This window comes from Oncorhynchus gorbuscha, linkage group LG04 (assembly GCF_021184085.1).
Source record: "Oncorhynchus gorbuscha isolate QuinsamMale2020 ecotype Even-year linkage group LG04, OgorEven_v1.0, whole genome shotgun sequence".
NCBI classification, from domain to species: Eukaryota; Metazoa; Chordata; class Actinopteri; order Salmoniformes; family Salmonidae; genus Oncorhynchus; species Oncorhynchus gorbuscha.
The window spans coordinates 57,006,772-57,023,162 of NC_060176.1; the positions used below are offsets into that span (position 1 = coordinate 57,006,772).

At 43.1% G+C, this 16,391-nt stretch overlaps 2 protein-coding genes across 4 annotated transcripts; both read right to left on the minus strand.

Moving 5' to 3' along the window:
* On the minus strand, positions 1-7,074 carry LOC124034342 (ectonucleoside triphosphate diphosphohydrolase 4-like). 2 transcript variants are annotated; one of them, XM_046347411.1, is made up of 13 exons: positions 6,936-7,074; positions 6,387-6,495; positions 6,052-6,246; positions 5,728-5,933; positions 4,855-5,005; positions 4,641-4,744; positions 4,456-4,515; positions 4,171-4,301; positions 2,463-2,629; positions 2,029-2,353; positions 1,797-1,882; positions 1,534-1,695; positions 1-1,419 (listed from the first exon to the last, which is right to left on the minus strand). In XM_046347411.1, the coding sequence occupies exons 2-13, from the start codon at positions 6,392-6,394 to the stop codon at positions 1,185-1,187; spliced, it is 1,830 nt and encodes a 609-aa protein (XP_046203367.1). In that variant the 5' UTR covers positions 6,395-6,495; positions 6,936-7,074; the 3' UTR covers positions 1-1,184. The 2 variants fall into 2 exon arrangements, with proteins under 2 accessions (XP_046203367.1, XP_046203366.1); XM_046347410.1 differs by having other exon boundaries at positions 4,147-4,301.
* Positions 7,075-8,247: 1,173 nt separating this feature from the next.
* LOC124033319 (charged multivesicular body protein 7-like) lies at positions 8,248-14,984 on the minus strand. Of its 2 annotated transcripts, none has more exons than XM_046345313.1 (11): positions 14,679-14,984; positions 14,211-14,496; positions 13,938-14,109; positions 13,654-13,839; positions 13,356-13,489; positions 13,203-13,251; positions 10,033-10,152; positions 9,778-9,876; positions 9,215-9,272; positions 8,853-9,089; positions 8,248-8,766 (listed from the first exon to the last, which is right to left on the minus strand). In XM_046345313.1, exons 2-11 carry the CDS (start codon positions 14,465-14,467, stop codon positions 8,711-8,713), a joined length of 1,368 nt encoding a protein of 455 aa, XP_046201269.1. In that variant the 5' UTR covers positions 14,468-14,496; positions 14,679-14,984; the 3' UTR covers positions 8,248-8,710. The 2 variants fall into 2 exon arrangements, with proteins under 2 accessions (XP_046201269.1, XP_046201270.1); XM_046345314.1 differs by having other exon boundaries at positions 8,309-8,766; positions 8,853-9,086; positions 14,679-14,983.
* Positions 14,985-16,391: the final 1,407 nt, after the last annotated feature.

A 16,391-nucleotide genomic window follows, 5' to 3' on the forward strand; every position in this document is an offset into this window, starting at 1 on the left:
TCTCAAAACAATCTCTTTATTATTCAACACCAATGGTATTGTAAAACAAAACAAAAATCCCTGTGCAAACTGTGAATTGATTTAAGTACACCCTTCAATATAAATATGGCCTATATGCTTTCATAAACTAACCCCTTTACAGCAGTGATATCACAGCTTCTGAAAACGAAGCCCAGTGTGTTTGCCGAGATTTCAAATTAAAATGATCTGCACCCCATCATGTGACACCATTGAGGTGAAGACAGCAGACATTCTTTACCCTACTGTAACTCTGAGCCCTGTGTGGATTCAGCTGGAGTGTCTCTCCAGTGATAAGACAATAAATATTGCGCCATTGCAGCTTTGATAGACGCTGCCTGTTCTGCAATAGAAGGCAGAACAAAGGATACAAAAGAAACTAGTTTTTTTTTAAAGAAGCGGTGACAATCAAAGTATGACATGTGTCCGTCTACACTGAGGAGTACAGAGGGATACACCATTCCTCCACACAATAAATAAGCATTCACTAATCATGCACCCAAACGACAAACAGAGCCCCTAGTACAAACATATTCAATTGCATCAGGATAATGTGACAGGAAAGGAAGTGAAACTCCACTCAAGTACAGAGAATCTATACATATGAGCTAATACAGTATGTATTCTAAACAGTAACGGTTTCACTATCCTCCTCGAACCTGCTCGTCTATTCACATTGATTCAATTCTGTGCACTAATTGGAAAAGACAGTAATTTAAGAACTTTCTTTAAAAATGTGTTGTTTTTTGATTGACTAATTAGGGGAAGTTATGAGGCAGCTGCAATTCGAACCTTACAGGAAGCCTTAACGAAACCTGCGTGACTGGATAAAGTATGCATGGGGAGCTCTCAAACCTCAGGCAAGGAGTTACACACCAAGTACCTAGTTCATATTTCCAGCAACATAAAAAAAAGGCAGATTTTGACATCAAAAATAAATAAGACAATCTCATGGTTAACTCAAGTATGCAAACTCAACATGCAAGATCTCCCATACCAGAGTCCCTCCCAGTGCTGGTTCTCTGTTCATTGGATTCATTCAAAATCCAACTCAGTTTTAGAGTTTTTTGTCATTACCAGCTAACAAATGAAGGCCTGAACATAAAAGTGCAGGCATAGGGACTCCAGCTAGGGAAAGGAGCTGGTTTTGGCGTGAAAGCTGAAGTCTAGAGGGTGATAGGGAGTGAGGGGGATCCCAGACCCTCCTCTAACCACTCAACAGTAGAGGGGGTGCAGCGCTGCGTGGTACAGCTGTGGATACGTCGGAGTCGCAGCAAGTAGAGCAAGATGGAGAGGAAGACAACCAGGAAGCAGGCCAGAAACAAGTAGTGGTTGTTGACAAAGGAGAAGCTGTGACGCCAGTGGGCGTGGACTCCTTTGAGGGTCTCCTGCTGAATATCCCTTGGAAAGGAATGTAAAATAGTGCAAGTTTTCTCCATATCCTAATCAGCAAAAATATATTGGCGTATCACAGTGTTAAAGCATGATGAAGTGTGACAGCAAGTGTTCTCTTACCTTAAAGGTAGAAAGCGGGTTCTGTAAAGGATGGCTCCAAGAGTCCATTGCACCTCTTTATCATAAACTAAGAGGGCAGTCCTCAGGTTTTTGTAGTCTTTAGGGAAGGAGAAGCCTGAGTGGAATACCTCATACATCCAGGCTGATTTAAAACACTGGTACCTGCACACAAGACAAATGTTTACATGAATTCTCCCCGACAACTCTTTACTATTACTGGACTCAAGTCTTACTAAAGAGCCAGAGCTGGTGGTGGGTCTTACTTGAGTCTGTGAACATCAGCGTGAGATGCATATAAGCCTGAGTCAAATCGCTCTTTCAGAGATCTCCACTGGGTGGCGCAGTAACCCTGGAGATGAAGCACAATGTTGATTGTAAACACAGCCACCATCTTACTGCAATTAGCCTAAGCTATGGTGAAATACATGCATTTCCATGCAGTTAGGAGTGCCAACTACATTGCAGAAGTGCTGCTTTGCTGTGGTAAGACCTCACCTTGGCAGCAACAGAATACTTTGAGGAGTTAAAATCACCACCCATGCGCAACACATCCTCTGTGCAGTAGTAGAACTCAGAAAACCCATAGAACTGGCTGTTGGGGTAGTCGATGGGAGGCTGGTAGATGCCATTGAGGGAGGAGTGAGTCTCGTTGGTGCGGTTAAGGAAGGGCTGAAGCAGCTGTCTGCAGTGATCAAAATCCCCTGTGCCACGCAGGTAGAGTTTCTGTGTCGCTGGCCCCACCTCGTCCTGCAGGTCTGTGGGTAGACACGGGTCGAGCAGGGGGGACTCGGACGTTTCACCTACATGCAGACCCAGGAGCCTGGGCAAACCAACTAAAATGAGCTCTCCATAATGACAGCACTGTGCAATGTCAAACTAGTAAACTATCAGTATCATTAGCTATCATAGCATGTGTTAAAGGTTCTTACTTATTTTTAGTGAGAGTGTTCCTGACAATGCTCTCCTCATATCTTTGTCGAGCAGCATTGCCTCCAAAGCCCAGGAAGGTGGACACATACACCCGGTAGACATGCTCTGTCCGGTGGGCATCACAACCCAGGTTGAACTCCGCAAGTAAGTTCTTGGCCACTTCCTCCTATAAAAATCAAAACACTCAATATCAGCCTGGAAATTACATTATTTTATCTAGGACTGTCTATATATGTATAACAACCATTTACTTAAAGAAACTTTGATCAAGACAGTTCTATAAAGTTCAGCATTTAGAAAAAAACTGCAGGTGAATTACGTTCAGTGGAGAGCAAAAACTACAAGAGTAAGAGCGCATGCAAATTGAAAACCAATCATTTTTGTGAACTGGCAAAAATAATTGCGCAGGACTGAAAAGCTGATGGACTTGGACTGCTTTAAATGAATGTATTATCATCTGGTCATGGATGTTTTGCACGATGGCTCTTAAGCATTATCTGTGATCTTAAAAGTAGACTCAGCGAAATGACATTGCCACGAGCAGCACGGTAGATATTGAGATGAGCAAGATGCAAAACTTTGCTTTCACACAGAAACCAGGTTTCCATTCAACCTTTTTATGCAAGTACAGTACATGTTGGATATTTTTTTTTTTAAGTCATAACAGGCCTGATGGAAACAGAACATTTGTCGGTAAACTTTCCAAATGTCGACAAGATAAAATAAGCTAGACAAGGTGGGAACTTTGTGTCGGAAAAATTATGTAAGAAATGTCGGCATTAACACTTACACAAATATTGATATTATAACCATCATATTGAAGTAAAGTCACCCAATAACATTTGTGGTCCTCCTACGACTCGTCGGGAAACCACGCAGTTTGTTAGGCTACAGATGAAACTTCACAGGGTGGTGAAAGTGCAAGGTGCTGAGCTTGATGCTCCTTTCCAATAAATATTGAGGATCTTATTCAGGTGATATGATCTATTTTGTCCATAATAATAGATATAATGTAGGTCCTACCCACACTGTATCTGCGAGCTGTTGTGGGCAAACTCGCTATATAATGCAACATTTTTTGAGAGAAAACCATTAGTAGAGTTAAATGTAATGGAAATCCATTTAACTAGTATTTATTTAACTGCAAAAAAAATTTTTGGGGTGTTTTATGTGCATTACGTCATCACACAGCCATTTATCCACAAGTCAATTTGATGGAATCTGGTGGGAAAATGCAATTTTAAAATATTTGCATGAAAATCTGTTGCCAGTTTGATGGAAAGCTAGCTAGACACAATATCTGCGCGTGTGTGCATGGGTTCGCTTCATGCCGTTACAGCATGGTAGCCAGAGGACCAAAAACAGCGAAGAAGTTGATTCTTGCACTTTAACGCTCTTAGCTGTTGCAGAAATTACCCCACTATGCGGTTTATTGTATGCGTCTATATCAAATTGCGGAGTCTACCTTTAGAGTTTGAACTAACACATTCTACTTTGAAGCAATGCAGCAGGCTTATCTTTAGAGCAGACCTCCAATAATCCACTCTGAATGGAGAGGACTTCATCCCCAGAGGACAAACATGATGTTTACAGGTTTAACCAGGGAATGAGTGGTGGGAAGAGAAAATGAGTGAGTGACAAATTAAAAGAGCACAAAAAAGGGAAATTGTTGTTGATAATAACCTGTTGTGGAGAAGCAAAGCTTACAGTTTTGGGCACTTCATATGCTATCTGAGTGGAGACACCCCCCATGTCCAGAACACCAGCGGTCCTTTTCCTCACCAGCGCCTCCTGCTGGTCACCTCCAGGTACCTGCACCTCTACAACTGCATCCCTCTCTATAGGAAGGATAGGTGAAGGAGCAACGGGTCCCATTGAAGAAAAATAATGAAAGACAAATAAAGTGGTGTCAGAGGTAAGTAAAATAAGGGAATTAAAGTATTCAGTGTGACGATATGCAGGTCTCTTAAGGAAATGTATTTAGATACTTACCACTAGCCACATGATTAAACCTTCCAAGGACAAAGTTGATTCCAATCCATGCATACACACCTGTCCAAAAACAAGGATAATTTATATATTCCAGCATTTCCACACATTTTCAACACAGATGGTGACATCTCAATGTTGAATGGCCAGTGTTTAGCTTGCCTGTTACTCTAAACAGGTTAGCTCACCTTCCTGCTTGCCAGAAATGACCTCCACATGGGAATCAGAAAAGAGGAAGTTGAAATGTACAGGGATATCGGTCCGTAGATCCTCCAGAAGTGCTTCCTGTTGACTGAAAAAGACAAAATAAGCCAATGTTAACATGGGAGGTCACAGCGGTAATAAAAAATAAACACTTGCAAGTTTCCATCTCAAGATGAGAAATACTAAGTTGGCGATTACCTGTCAGACAGCACCCTCATTCCAGCTGTGCACAGGATGTACAGAGGGGTCTCCTGGTGCTTGTGTTTGGGGATGTGCTGGGCAGCAAAGCTCAGCAGGGGGTGGATGTAATCACTGGCCTTCTCTGGTGTTTTTGCAAGCTCTGAGATGCCTACAAAAAAATAATAATAATATTAAGACCATGGCTCCGTCTTTATTGGGTGGAATGGATAAGTGCTTTAAACTAAGCCAATGTCTTCTAAACTCAGCAAAAAAAAGAAACATCCTTTTTCAGGACCCTGTCTTTCAAAGATAATTTGTAAAAATCCAAATAACTTCACAGATCGTCATTGTATAGGGTTTAAACACCGTTTCCCATGCTTGTTCAATGAACCATAAACAATTAAGGAACATGCACCTGTGGAACGGTTAACTTCTTGAGGGCCGGTGGTAATGCCCAAAGTAAGGGCCATTCCCCCCATAAATGTCAGAGAAATTGCAGGTGCCTTGTTGGAAGAGTGGGGTAACATCTCACAGCAAGAACTGGCAAATCTGGTGCAGTCCATGAGGAGATGCACTACAGTGCTTAATGCAGCTGGTGGCCACACCAGATACTGAGTGTTACTTTTGATTTTGACCCCCCCTCCCCTTTGTTCAGGGACACATTCAATTTCTGTTAGTCACATGTCTGTGGAACTTGATCAGTTTGTGTCTCAGTTGATGAATCTTATGTTCATACAAATATTTACACATGATAAATTTGCTGAAAATAAACGCAGTTGACAGTGAGATGACGTTTCTTTTTTTGCCGAGTTTACAAACCAGAGTGGAAATGTATACACATGTGGCTCTTCCCAGCAGCACACCAGTCATCAGCAACCAGGTATGTCTCACCTGGCTTGATCTTCATGACCACTGGTTTCCTGTGCTGGTCTCTCATCTGTCGTATGTCAAGCAGATCATGGGGATTACCATTGTGCTGGGGCCAACAATACACAAACACCCTGGAGCCACTGCTGCCGCAGTCTACCACCAAACCGTAGTTCAGGTTGGGATTGCTGGTGTCGGTGGCCTCCACATCTGTGACTCTCGCCAAGTGTCTGGTGATCAGAGGTGAATGAAAAGTTGACAATTGTAAGCCAAATTCAGCCAAACATTTTCTTGTCTTTACAGGAATATGTAATGGTATCTTCTAATGTGCCGCTACTAGTGACTCACCTATGGAAGTAGTTGTCCTTTCTGATCCAGATGTCCTGGCCCTTTCCTGTTACCAACAACAGGTAAAGCAGTCCTAGCAATCCCACCAGCAGACCAAATAAGAGTAGCTGCCTGAATGAAGGTAGCAGTAGACGAGGAAGAACCAGGGGTGACAGGCTGAAGTGCCAGGAGGCTGGGAGGCACGAGAAGCTGATCCTGTAAGGACAAGTGAGACCTTGGTATGTATGGTAAAATACAGTTTGACTAGTCTATGCAATAGCGGCATGCATGCTGACTACGGAATAATAATTAAAGGGTAACAATTCCTAGTCCTCTACTCAGTCGGTCGAGCCTACCTTCCCATGACGTGGACTGTCCTAGTTCACTGGATGAAAATCATTCAAAGGGGACACGAGTCTGGGATGTTGGCTTCAGAGCCTCACCATTTCTCCATCTGCTCATGGTCTTGATAAAATCAAATAAACACGTTAGCTACAAGCTGAGCATTAATTATTAATGATGACATCGATACCAACGCGTGTCAATACCAATGGTGACATTTGGCCACTAGCGCATCCATCGGCACAACTGCCACGTACTGCATTGCATAATAATGTAATGATACTGGTCCGATTTCAACTAGTTAGCTGGTTTAGTTAGCTAAGACAATACGTTAGCTGGCTATGAAGCGTTTCCTAGTCTATTGGATAAACAATATACCTGTTAGTTAGCTAACAAGCTTATTAAGCGGGCGAATGTTTGGATTCTGGCTAGCGAAACAAACAGATCACTGGTTAACCAACGACGATAGCCAGGGTATTGCTAGGCTACCGTTAGCCCCTGCCCTGTACTAGGAGTATGCTGTGCCCACGGTCCATCTAAAACCAAACTTAAAATGTACTTACTGTTGCGTTTAGAACGACTTCGTTGCATAACATTTACATTAGCTCGTTTGCTGCTGAATATTGTTACTAATACTATTGGGAGGATGCGCTAACAGCACCCTAACTAGCTAGTATTCAGTGCGCAGGTCAGGCAGATGTGACGTAGCTAGTAAAAGGTGCGGTACGAATGTTTTTAAATCATTGGCACTCCCTGGCGGCTTTCACTGGTATAGCCTGCTTGCTCAGGGTTGGGAAATTGGTAGCATCCTCTGATCCTTTTTGGAGGGGGACTCAGGCGGTGTCTTTGCTTACTGTTGCTTACTGAACTAGGACAGTCCACGTCATGGGAAGGCAGAGCCCTGCAAAATGAACTCCAGCAGGCCACAAATGTGCATGTGTCTGCTCAAACGGTCAGAAACAGACTCCATGAGGGTGGTATGAGGGCCCGACGTCCACAGCTGGGGGTTGTGCTTACAGCCCAACACCGTGCAGGACGTTTGGCATTTGCCAGAGAACACCAAGATTGGCAAATTCGCCATTGGGGCCCTGTGCTCTTCACAGATGAAAGCAGGTTCACACTGAGCACATGTGACAGAGTCTGGAGACGCCGTGGAGAACGTTCTTCTGCCTGCAACATCCTCCAGCATGACCGGTTTGGCGGTGGGTCAGTCATGGTGTGGGGTGTCATTTCTTTGGGGGGCTGCACAGCCCTCCATGTGCTCGCCAGAGGTAGCCTGACTGCCATTAGGTACCAAGATGAGATCCTCAGACCCCTTGTGAGACCATATGCTGGTGCGGTTTGCCCTGGGTTCCTCCTAATGCAAGACAATGTTAGACCTCATGTGGCTGGAGTGTGTCAGCAGTTCCTGCAAGAGGAAGGCATTGATGCTATGGACTGGCCCCCCCTTTCCCCAGACCTGAATCCAATTGAGCACATCTGGGACATCATGTCTCGCTCCATCCACCAACGCCACGTTGCACCACAGACTGTCCAGGAGTTGGCGGATGCTTTAGTCCAGGTCTGGAAGGAGGTCCCTCAAGAGACCATCCGCCACCTCATCAGGAGCATGCCCAGGCGTTGTAGGAAGGCCACACACACTACTGAGCCTCATTTTTACTTGTTTTAAGGACATTACATCAAAGTTGGATCAGCCTGTAGTGTGGTTTTCCACTTTAATTTTGAGTGTGACTCCAAATCCAGACCTCCATGGGTTGATAAATTTGATTTCCATTGATAATTTGTGTGATTTTGTTGTCAGCACATTCAACTATGTAAAGAAAAAAGTATTTAATAAGAATATTTCATTCATTCAGATCTAGGATGTGTTATTTTAGTGTTCGCTTTATTGTTTTGAGCAGTGTACATTTGCAAACATTTTCACTTTCACCTTATGGCTTATTGTGTGTAGATTGATGAGGGGGGGGGAAATCATTTAATACATTTTAGAATAAGGCTGTGATGTAACAAAATGTGGAAAACATCAAGGGGTCTGAATACTAAACCGAATGCACTGTATTTGGCATAGTTATTATCATACAACCCAACCTCATTACAGTCAATCTGAAATAGTGGCTTTATAATTTGGCATCATGATTGTTACCGATATCTTTATTAGAGTGAATGATAAATAAACTTCAAAAATGCCACTTATAAATACATTTTAAAAGGGTATGACAGTGATCAGAGACATCAATAAGCATGTTACAAAAGAAAGATCACACTATTTTTTTTTATCACTGTGCCCAAACACTGAGGGTCCTGGTAATATTGCAGTTGACTTCTTGTATTAGTGTTGTCACTGTGCAGACTCAGCCCTCTTCACTGGCTCAGTACAATCTTTTGGTTGAAGACCTAAGGGAGTGATGCATAAACAAAGGTTACTTCAGTAGCCTCTTTTGAGGTAGTATTTTAAAGATAAAGGAACGAGAGAGGCATACATGTATCTGCAAGTGTTAGACGGCTCAGCTCTTTGTCCAGTTCCTCATCTGTGATATTGAAGAGGCTTTGAGGGACTAAGGGCAAAGCACACAGCAGATCATCACAAAGGGAACCAGATTCCCTGACAGGTGAAAGAGGGTGTGACGGTACTTCAGGAAGTGTGGAAGGCCTTTCCAGAGTAGAGTTCTCCAATAAAGATCTCAGCTCATCCTCCAACTCGTCTGTGTCGGCATCTGCTAAACAAATATCAATAGGATAATTGATCATCACTCAGACCCTCTGGAAATTGGAAATGTAATTATGAAATTGTCTAAGTTAGGCACTACAACCAAGTAGATATTATACATGTGATAGGACATACTTGAGTTGAGCGCTCCACCAGCCAGAGTTTGGTTCATTTCATCCTGAGTGTCACACAACTGTAATACCAAACGGCAAGAAAATACATTTAGATTGATGTGGACATGCAACAACTAACAATTAGTGGTGGAGAAAGTACCAAATTGTCATACTTGAGTGCAAGTAAAAGATACCTTAAAAGAAAATGACTCAGTAAGTCACCCAATAAAATAAATACTACTAAATGTATTTAGTTTTAAAAATACTTAAGTATCAAAAGTAAAAAACAATTTAAAATCATTTTTATTAAGCAAACCAGACAGCACCACTTGTTTTTATGGATAGCCAGGGACACCCTCCAACACTCAGACATAATTTACCAATGAAGCATGCGTTTAGTGAGTCCGCCAGATTTGAGGCAGTAGGCATGACCAGGGGAAATGTATGGAGTAGTGAAGTAAGTTGTAGAAAATATAAATAGTGAAGTACAGATACCCCAAAACTACCTAAATAGTACTTTAAAGCATTTTTACACCACTGTCAATAACAGCAACTAAATGCAGTCCCAGTGAAGAAGAGTCTGACCTCTTGGATTTGATCCACAAGGCTCTCAGCTCCTTCTACAGTCCCATCCTTCAGAGAGAGTCGCAGGGCTGACACTCCAGCCTGATATGCCTGTATCACCTATAGAGGCAAGCAGAAAGAGGCATAGAGAACAGAATACCTTAGTTACTGCATGTAGAACTAAGAAGAGTGATGACAACAGCCACAAATTACTCACATTGCAAATTTAGTGCTTGCTCTGTTTTGGCTAGATTTTTGTTGTTGTTGAATACTCACCAGTTTGTCCGTCTCTGAGTTTGCTATCCTGTCCAAGATTCCCTTCACATTCTCCAGCTGGGCATTTAAGCCATCTGCTTTCCTCTCAACTCTCTTTCGGCTTCTCAAATACTTCAGGGCCTTAGGGAGAAAAATGTATTGAGGTTTACAAGACTGCATTTTTTAAATTTATTTTTTAAACATTTTATTTCACCTTTATTTAACCAGGTAGGCAAGTTGAGAACAAGTTCTCATTTACAATTGCGACCTGGCCAAGATAAAGCAAAGCAGTTCGACACATACAACAACACAGAGTTACACATGGAGTAAAACAAACATACAGTCAATAATACAGTAGAAAAATAAGTCTATATACAATGTGAGCAAGTAAGGTGAGAGAAGGGAGATAAAGGCAAAAAAAGGCCATGGTGGCGAAGTAAATACAATATAGCAAGTAAAATACTGAAATGGTTGATTTGCAGTGGAAGAATGTGCAAAGTAGAGAGAAATACTGGGGTGCAAAGGAGCAAAATAAATAAATAAATGAATACAGTAGGGAAAGAGGTAGTTGTTTGGCCTAAATTATAGATGGGCTATGTACAGGTGCAGTAATCTGTGAGCTGCTCTGATAGCTGGTGCTTAAAGATAGTGAGGGAGATAAGTGTTTCCAGTTTCAGAGATTTTTGTAGTTTGTTCCAGTCATTGGCAGCAGAGAACTGGAAGGAGAGGCAGCCAAAGGAAGAATTGGTTTTGAGGGTGACCAGAGAGATATACCTGCTGGAGCGCGTGCTACAGGTGGGTGCTGCTATGGTGACCAGCGAGCTGAGATAAGGGGGGACATTACCTAGCAGGGTCTTGTAGATGACCTGGAGTCAGTGGGTTTGGCGACGAGTATGAAGCGAGGACCAGCCAACGAGAGCGTACAGGTCGACAGTGGTGGGTAGTATATGGGGCTTTGGTGACAAAACGGATGGCACTGTGATAGACTGCATCCAATTTATTGAGTAGGGTATTGGAGGCTATTTTGTCAATTACATTGCCGAAGTTGAGGATCGGTAAGATGGTCAGTTTTACAAGGGTATTTTTGGCAGCATGAGTGAAGGATGCTTTGTTGCGAAATAGGAAGCCAATTCTAGATTTAACTTTGGATTAGAGATGTTTGATGTGAGTCTGGGAGGAGAGTTTACAGTCTAACCAGACACCTAGGTATTTGTAGTTGTCCACATATTCTAAGTCAGAGACATCCAGAGTAGTGATGTTGGACAGGCGGGCAAGGTGCAAGCAGCGATCGGTTGAAGAGCATGCATTTAGTTTTACTTGTATTCAAGAGCAATTGGAGGCCACGGAAGGAGAGTTGTATGGCATTGAAGCTCGCCTGGAGGGTTGTTAACAGTGTCCAAAGAAGGGCCAGAAGTATACAGAATGGTGTCGTCTGCATAGAGGTGGATCAGAGACTCACCAGCTGCAAGAGCGACATCATTGATGTATACAGAGAAGAGAGTCGGTCCAAGAATTGAACCTTGTGGCACCCCCATAGAGACTGCCAGAGGCCCGGACAACAGACCCTCCAATTTGGCACACTGAACTTTATCAGAGAAGTAGTTGGTGAACCAGGCGAGGCAATCATTTGAGAAACCAAGGCTGTCGAGTCTGCCGATGAGGATGTGGTGATTGACAGTCGAAAGCCTTGGCCAGGTCAATGAATACGGCTGCACAGTATTGTTTCTTATCGATGGCGGCTATGATATCGTTTAGGACCTTGAGCGTGGCTGAGGTGCACCCATGACCAGCTCTGAAACCAGATTGCATAGCGGAGAAGGTATGGTGGGATTCGAAATGGTTGGTAATCTGTTTGTTGACTTGGCTTTCGAAGACCTTAGAAAGGCAGGGTAGGATAGATATAGGTCTGTAGCAATTTGGGTCAAGAGTGTCCCCGCTTTGAAGAGGGGGATGACCGCAGCTGCTTTACAATCTTTAGGAATCTCAGACGACACAAAAGAGAGGTTGAACAGGCTAGTAATAGGGGTGGCAACAATTTCGGCAGATAATTTTAGAAAGAAAGGGTCCAGATTGTCTAGCCCGGCTGATTTGTAGGGGTCCAGATTTTGCAGCTCTTTCAGAACATCAGCTGACTGGATTTGGGAGAAGGAGAAATGGGGAAGGCTTGGGCGAGTTGCTGTGGGGGGTGCAGTGCTGTTGACCGGGGTAGGGGTAGCCAGGTGGAAAGCCTGACCAGCCGTAGAAAAATGCTTATTGAAATTCTCAATTATAGTGGATTTATTGGTGGTGACAGTGTTTCCTATCTTCCGTGTAGTGCGCAGCTGGGAGGTGTCCTTATTCTCCATGGACTTTACAGTGTCCCAGAACTGTTTTGAGTTTGTGTTGCAGGAAGCAAATTTCTGCTTGAAAAAGATAGCCATGGCCTTTCTAACTGCCTGTGTATATTGGTTTCTAGCTTCCCTGAAAAGTTGCATATCACAGGGGCGGTTCGATGCTAATGCAGAACGCCATAGGATGTTTTTGTGCTGGTTAAGGGCAGTCAGGTCTGGAGAGAACCAACCAACCATATCTGTTCCTGGTTCTAAATTTCTTGAATGGGGCATGCTTATTTAAGATGGTGAGGAAGGCATTTAAAAATAATAACCAGGCATCCTCTACTGACGGGATGAGATCAATATCCTTCCAGGATACCCCGGCCAGGTCGATTAGAAAGGCCTGCTCGCTGAAGTGTTTCAGGGAGCGTTTGACAGTGATGAGTGGAGGTTGTTTGACCGCTGACCCATTACGGATGCAGGCAATGATGCAGTGATCGCTGAGATCTTGGTTGAAAACAGCAGAGGTGTATTTAGAGGGCAAGTTGGTTAGGATGATATCTATGAGGGTGCCCGTGTTTACGGCTTTGGGGTGGTACCTGGTAGGTTCATTGATAATTTGTGTGAGATTGAGGGCATCAAGCTTAGATTGTAGGATGGCTGGTGTGTTAAGCATGTTCCAGTTTAGGTCGCCTAGCAGCACGAGCTCTGAAGATAGATGGGGGGGAAATCAGTTCACATATGGTGTCCAGAGCACAGCTGGGGGCAGAGGGTGGTATATAGCAGGCGGAAACGGTGAGAGACTTGTTTTTAGAGAGTTTTGTTTGAGTTTGGTGCAGGACAAAAAGTCAACACAGGATCAGAGGATTGTAAATCTACCTGAGATTTCTTCCCTTCGCGTAGCAACACCCTAGCTTCTTCTTTGCACCTACAAAAAGACAATACAGCACAAGCAGAAATCACAAAAAAAAAATTAAGACTGAAGATTAGAGACTGCACAAGACAACGCTAAGTGATGTGTCAGGGACGCACTTCTCTGCCTCTAGACCCAATGCCTCCACCCGCACTTCAAGCAGTCTCTCACTGCGCTGTAGCTGATAGATGCCTAGGTCCACATCATTGACTGAAGACACACGGTCCTGTCCTGGCTGAGAAAACTTAACAATCTGTGAAAACAAACAAAACATTGGCTCAATGCAACACATTGATACAGTGACATTATCCTCATAACAATGTGTGTGAAATCTCATGGATAATGGTCTGAGTTACTGCAGCCTACAATGTAGTCTAATAATATGCTCACTTCAATTAAGCATTCTCATATCCTCACCTTCTCGCCTTCATGCAGTGATACTGTGACCTGCTTCTCCCTCTGCAGCTGTAGCAGAGCCATACACAGGGTACTCTCATCAATACAGACATGGGACGACAGTGTCTGGAGCTCCTGGAAGGACAGGAGAGAGCAGTTGGCCACTGGGGAACTCCAGTAGACACCAAGCAATTCTGCTGCCTTTTCCTGAAGGAAACATACAGAAAATAAAAGGTTAGTGTTAAATGGATAAACCTGCTAGCCCCATGGTCATGTTTTGAATTAATTCAATTAAGTATACACACCTTTACCAGTTCAATGACAACAAACGACTCCTCCAAAGTAACCCCACTGCTACCCAGAAGAGTTGAAAATGTCCATTTTAAAGGCTTCACCAACAACAGGCCAAAACCCCAAGACACCCACCCACAGTCCACATTTGCTGCAAACTCTGACTCTCTTTGTATCTTGCCGCACCTGCCAGGAATACAGACAAATACAGTAAGGTAAGGATAGTGAGACTAGGTAGGTTATGTTTTTCTCACATTTTAGCAGATGGCATTGCATTGATATTTTACCTAGCCATGCACCGAATGACAGTACCCAAACCCAAAGGTACAAATCCTTTTCTCTGAAAAATCTTGTTCAACTCTTGCAAATTAAAACAGACGGTTCCGCGACTTCGGCAGATTTTAAGAATGAGTGATGTCCAGAAATCAATTTTACTGTCCCAATCTTTTGTGTTGACATCTCGGTTTTCTTTGAAGTCGGAGAATAGGAAAGTCATCCGTTCATCGTCCTCCCACTCAGGTGGCAACGTTACTTCAGTAGACATTTCTTCCCCAAGATTTGATGGAACAATTTCTGTTGAACAAAAGACAGAGATTGTGTGGAATGCATAGCTAGCTAGCAGGCAGAATAACAACAACGTCATCAGCTAACCAAGGCTATCAAGCTGAGCTCCGTAGTAAATTCAATCTCAGACATGTCCAATTACACTAGAGTAGTCTATGATATATTTTCACCATGATGAGCAAACAACTAACCAATGCCTGCTGTGTGCTCCACAACATGTTGTTTTGAAGTTAGCTTGTTGCTAGCAGCTAACTTCCTCAAACGTAAGATTTTAGTTTTTTCTGCGCATGTTCAAGATGGTCGGGATAACAAGGTTCACAGTCAGCAGCGATGGTTTTGTCTAGAAGTTAGACAGTTTATGTCAAAATATACTTTGCGTAGCAGCCTTCTATTAGCAGGTTAGGTGAAGTAACGTAGCAGGTTAAGAGAAGTGTGTTAGGGTTAGCTAAAATCCCCCCAAAAGTGTGTCAACAATTTAACATAAATTGTATCCCATCTAGACATGACCGGGTCAGAGCGGAGACGCAGGTCAGATTCTGAATACTGGATTGGCAATGGCGGGACCATTTTTTTATTTTTTGGGGTGGGGCTGGTAGAAATGGACAAACACAAAAATATGTATTTTATATATAATAGTTTTTGCCAGTCAGGGGGGGATGTGTGAAGGCAAAGCTTCTAACCAGCAAGGTGCAGCAGCTGCAATGTTGTGCTTTTTCTCAGAGTTGTAAAAGCAAGCAGATCAGAAACTGGCAGCTCTTTATTTGACTGATGTAGCCGGGAAGGTAACTGCTTTTTGACTTAACAAAAGAAAAACAAATATATCCCTTGTGCTGAGCAGGTAGTGCAACTGACATGTTTGACTTAAAAGAAGAAGGGAGAGAAAAATATTCCTAGTGCTAAGTTAGTAGTGTAACTGACATGTAATGTTAGCTAATGTTTCATCCCCTCTCCACTGAAGTTATGTCTGAAGACAATTAACTAGCTAACTAGTAGCTACCACAGCCAGTTCAGCTCTAGTCTCTTAACAGCTGCTGTGTGTTAGGAAATGTTTTGTAGCCTTTTTGTCCTGTAAATTAATTGGCTAGTGTTCGCCAGCTGATTTACCATTAGAGCTAGCCAAAAGTTGGCTAACGTTAGCTAGCTAGCCCACTAATTTTAGGTATTATTTTTGTCTCAATCACACTAGATCTGAATTAAACGATGAAACCAGCGGGCAAACGATTGAAGACCTATATTCTGACGTTTTTTGACAGCGCAATGTGAGTTTTTATTAGAGTCAGTAGGTATAGCAATGTAATGTTATTGATCTGTCAGTTTCCCTAGCTAACTCTCAACTTTTCACACTGACACGGTATAAACAGCTCAACAGACTACACTGTCATGGTGTACAGTCAGTACACAACACAATGATGATGATGAATGGACTTTTAAAATTTAACCTTTTATTTAACTAAGTCCGTTAAGAACAAATTCTTATTTTACAATGACTGCCAAACCCTCCCCTAACCCGGACAACACTGGGCCAATTGTGCGCCGCCCTATGGGACTCCCGATCACGGCTGGTTGTGATACAGCCCGGGATAGAACCAGGGTCTGTAGTGAAGCCTCTAGCACTGAGCTGCCGGGCCTTAGACATATGCGCCACTCGTGAGCAAAGGTATGTTAGAATGCCCAGTCATGTTCATATAATCTTAGACAAATTACTGCAGTGCCCACAAACTGTTAGGGCCTACATAAATCTGTCCCAACAGCAGAGTTTTTTTTCAGCACCATGGAGTGAATTCTTACCACAGCTACACCTGGCTATCTGCGGAGCCTTGCCTGGTAGCGAAACAGTTAATTCAGCTTCATTTACTGCCTTTAAAAAAAACCTAGCTGATATGGATGACTTGCTTAAACAAATG

Bases quoted from the DNA above. Each gene is read 5' to 3' on its own strand.
- LOC124034342 (XM_046347410.1), bottom strand. The intron at 5,934-6,051 runs GTGAGTCACTAG...TCTGATCACCAG, and splicing joins AAGGACAACTACTTCCATAG to ACACTTGGCGAGAGTCACAG. The intron at 1,883-2,028 runs GTGAGGTCTTAC...CTTCATCTCCAG, and splicing joins AGTATTCTGTTGCTGCCAAG to GGTTACTGCGCCACCCAGTG.
- LOC124033319 (XM_046345313.1), bottom strand. From the start codon at position 14,467: ATGTCTACTGAAGTAACGTTGCCACCTGAGTGGGAGGACGATGAACGG. The intron at 14,110-14,210 runs GTAAAATATCAA...TATTCCTGGCAG, and splicing joins GTCATTCGGTGCATGGCTAG to GTGCGGCAAGATACAAAGAG. The intron at 13,490-13,653 runs GTGAGGATATGA...TTGTTTTCACAG, and splicing joins CACTGCATGAAGGCGAGAAG to ATTGTTAAGTTTTCTCAGCC.